This window comes from Furipterus horrens, unplaced genomic scaffold (genome assembly GCF_987537825.1).
Source record: "Furipterus horrens unplaced genomic scaffold, mFurHor1.1.pri manual_scaffold_12, whole genome shotgun sequence".
NCBI lineage: Eukaryota > Metazoa > Chordata > Mammalia > Chiroptera > Furipteridae > Furipterus > Furipterus horrens.
The window spans coordinates 62,303,494-62,307,402 of NW_028327182.1; the positions used below are offsets into that span (position 1 = coordinate 62,303,494).

General features: G+C 41.7%; 1 protein-coding gene across 1 annotated transcript; it reads right to left on the reverse strand.

The window, feature by feature from the left end:
- Positions 1 to 2,435: 2,435 nt before the first annotated feature.
- Positions 2,436 to 3,227, reverse strand: LOC149996282 (NEDD4 family-interacting protein 2-like). Its single transcript, XM_090258211.1, has one exon. The coding sequence runs from the start codon at positions 3,186 to 3,188 to the stop codon at positions 2,436 to 2,438; it is 753 nt and encodes a 250-aa protein (XP_090114337.1). The 5' UTR covers positions 3,189 to 3,227.
- Between the last annotated feature and the right edge of the window lie 682 nt (positions 3,228 to 3,909).

Consider the following 3,909-nt stretch of genomic DNA (forward strand, 5'->3'; position numbering starts at 1 on the left):
TGGTCTAGTGTGGTGGTTCAGAGGTAATTGTTCCTTGCAGCAATGGTGTGAGCCCACAGTGGCTGGCACAACACACTCCCTTGCTGCCTGCTGGAGCCAGCGGAGGTGTTCTGGCACGCACGACCCTGCACGCGTGGGTGGCCAGAGAGCTTGCCCTGCAATTGGCACCTATTGTAGCTGGGCCAAGGTGTTTTCATGCTGTTGCGCCCGTGCCCTTAGTCCTGCTGAGCCGAGCTCCGGGAGTTGGTCTCTTTCCTCTTAGGGCGGGGCCCCGGACACTTGTGCACAGTGGAAGTGAGTGTCTGTGAGTTGCTGCCGCCCGCTGTTCCGGCGCCACAGCTGCCCGCCTTCCCTCACCTGTCTGGGTGGGCATGAGCATAGTCTGAGCTAGTGGTCTGCTTTCTGGCCTGGGGCCTGGCGCCCACTGGAGCTGGCTAGGGTGTCTGTGCACGGTCTTCTGCGTGTTCAGTGGGCTCTCCCTTTGCCCGTTGGGGCACTGATCTTATGTCTGTTGGGGAGTGTCCAAGGGGCACCTGAACTCATAACCCTGCACACCTGGGCCACTGAATGAGGGCACTTCCCTATGAGCACCGCAACCCAAGGGTAGGGTTGGGGAGTGGATGAGTGCGCCTCTGTGCCTGCGCTCCTCAAGAACAGCCCACTACCCCCAAACTTTCCTCCCCTCTCTGCAGTCCACTAGAGAAAAATATAAAGGAGAATTATGTTCTCACTTGCCCGCAACATGCTCTCTCCTGTCCTTCAGCGCCAATGCCACTTGGTCGAGTCCCGTCTCTGCCAGCGGGCAGAGATCAGCTCTCCTTCCGACTCTTCTCTGGGGTAGCCTGTGGTCACCAAAAAGCCTTTGTGTACTTCTAGCTGCAGCTCAGACAGTCACCCATTTCAGGAATCCCGTTTTGTCTCCTTTTCCTCCACTATCCTCACTAAACAGGTTGTTCCCAGATGGTTTTTCTCTAATCTAGCAGTGCCATGGCTCGACTCCTGCCAGTGTCCAACTGCTCACTGAGGTGTTCTGTCTGCAATTAGCCCAAACTGCAGACGGGTCTCGGGAGCCTGAAAGCGCAGCCTCCCCTCACTCCTCCGCCATCTTCCCGAGTTTGCTACTAGCTTTCTATATATGTCTTCATATAATTTCTCAATAAACCTAAGGGAAAATTAATGTTATTTGACCTAAAACATGAGTTTTACAAAATTATATAACATCAGGTAAACCATGAGCAAACCGAATTTCAAACAAATATATGTCTAAATTTTGTAATTCTTTTTAGTATGTGTTATATCTTAAGTGTATGGTTATATTTAATACCTATATGTTATTCTGTTAACTTGTTTTAAATTATAATGAATTCTTTACATATGGACCCACATGGAAAGTTTGTTTGTAGTAAAAACCAAATGTACCACATTTTCTATATTCAAATTATAAAGGCAATGACTTGGATGAATCTCCAGGACATTTTTTTTTTTAACAAACTAAACATCTAAAATTTATTACAATGATACTGAAAAGATACTTTTATTGGCTTTTTAAAAGACAAATGCAAATGAGAATATCTTATTCAAACATTAATTTTCAAAAATGTGTTAAATGAAATAAATATAATAGTCTAATACAATCGTTTCCTGTAAGAATCTTTAAGATGGGCAATGCTAAAACCCAAGCTTCTCATTTGAGAACCCTTAAAACTGTCATGTCTCTTAAAATTTTTTTTACTGTCAAGGATATGTGAAATACCCATGTTTTCTTAAAATTTGTCCTACAACAAACTATCTTTTAACTCCCAAATGTTCTCTATATATTAAGTTCACTCATTTTAAAATTAATGAAAATATATCTAGACACAATTTCTAAGAAAACAATGCAGAAAGTAATTTATGCATGGTTATTTACAGAAAGAGTTTTGCTAAATAATGATGTAAAATCATGTTAAGAAATCTGACAAAGCTTTTCTAATAGCACTGCAGGTTTTAAAAAACTTTATAGCAAAGGATGTTTCATGTGTAGTTACTAGATAAATCTAAGAGCCAGAAACTACAGCATTTGACATGGTTAATGATTTCAATTTTATTACACTAAACGTCAGGTCAGAAGTCAGTGGCATTTACATGCTAGAAGACTGTTTATCACTCAACTCTTTCAATTATATCAAACACCGATAAACCGAATGCGAGGGGACTTTACTGATACAACTTTGTGGTGTCTTTCAAGTATCTGCAAATCTTTCAAAGGGACACATATGCAAACGCACAAAACAAATGAAATATAAATATTTAAGAGAATGAACAGAAATGGCTTTTAAGCATAAACCATTCTGCCATTCAATTTTGAAGCTCTATCTTTTCTTAACTAATTCGTCTTGTTATTAATAGTCTTCTATCCTATTAAAGTTGTAGATTTACAGGATGACCTGGAAATTTCACATTGGTGCAAGAAAGGAATGTCTGGTTGACAATAAGAAGAAATATCTTGTTCTATGAGCAGCTGCCATACTTTCAGACATGTTTCTGACTTTTAGATAATTAACAAATCCTCTGAAGAAAAGGAGCAGACCAAGTACAAGAAATACCCACCAAAGCCAATATTGTCCATTGAAATATCCAGTAAAATAATCAGAAAACCTGACGATAAGGATCCATTTGATCAATGACAGGCCAAATCCACAGATGGCACCATACCGTCCAGTTATGGTATTGGTGATACAGAAGGATAAACAAAATCCAAGCCAGTTGAAAATAAATGTCATGAAAAACGCCAGCATGAAAATCCCATCATTACCCACTTTGAGTTGATCTGCATCACTAAAGTCATCTCTTGGTGGACACTCTTCCTCTCTTTGAGCTGTTTCTGCTGCTGCAGCTGCCATTGCAGCGGCTTTTGCTTTCTCAGCTTCATCATACGTAGGAAGAGAGGTAGCAACGCTGTAGGGAGGTGGCGCAGGATAAAACTCACTGTAAACTTCTGTATCTGAAGTTGTAGGTACTTCCACAGTAATACTACTATAAGGTGGAGGAGAAGAGTCTGTTTCGAGTACTAATGCTGAAGGAACAGTCCGCACGGTCTGTGGTGTTAGGTTGGAAGTTGATGGTTGCTCTACAGCAGGCGACTCTGAGTTATCCTTTTCATTGTGAAGCACCTGATAGCGGCCGGTCCCCGGCTGGTGATAATCCATCCTGCCCAGTTCGGGATCCGGCTTCGGAGCCTGCGAGTCCCCTAGGTGCTCAGCCCCCTCCGTCACCCCCATCGACGACGTTGCCGCAGGGGCCCTTCCACCTCTGTGTCTGCCTCCGCGGTCACCGGGGCCGGCCCCTTCACTTCTGTCGCTCCCGCAGCCACCGCGGAGAGCTCCGCATCTGCAGCGCCTCGGTGAAGCTCTCTCCAGGACATTATACTGCATAAAAAATAGTAATTAGAGAAAGTCATAAAGTATATATCCATGACTAATGCACAAAAACAAATGAAAAACCCGTAACAAGCCAAATTTAATGTAGCATTAGCTTCTCATCAGTTTTATGCTATTACTATTTATTTTGCACACTGTAATGAAATATGATTTATTTGTCATTTATTAAGAATGACACATGAAAAAAACAATGAAAATGTTACATATTGTATGATTCAATTTATAGAATATCTTTGATGTGACAAATTTTAGAAACAGAGGACAAATTAGAGGTTCCTGGGAGATAGCGACAAAGATTGTGGTAATAGAGGTTAGAGGATGTGGTTTTAAAAGGGTAACAGGACATATCCTTATAATGCTGTCACTGTTTCAATATTTTGACTCTGGTGATGAATACACAAAACCCTATACATGTGTTTAAAATGTATAAAACTTAATGCATATGAATGCACACACACATATATGCACATAAATGAGGGAAAATCTTAAT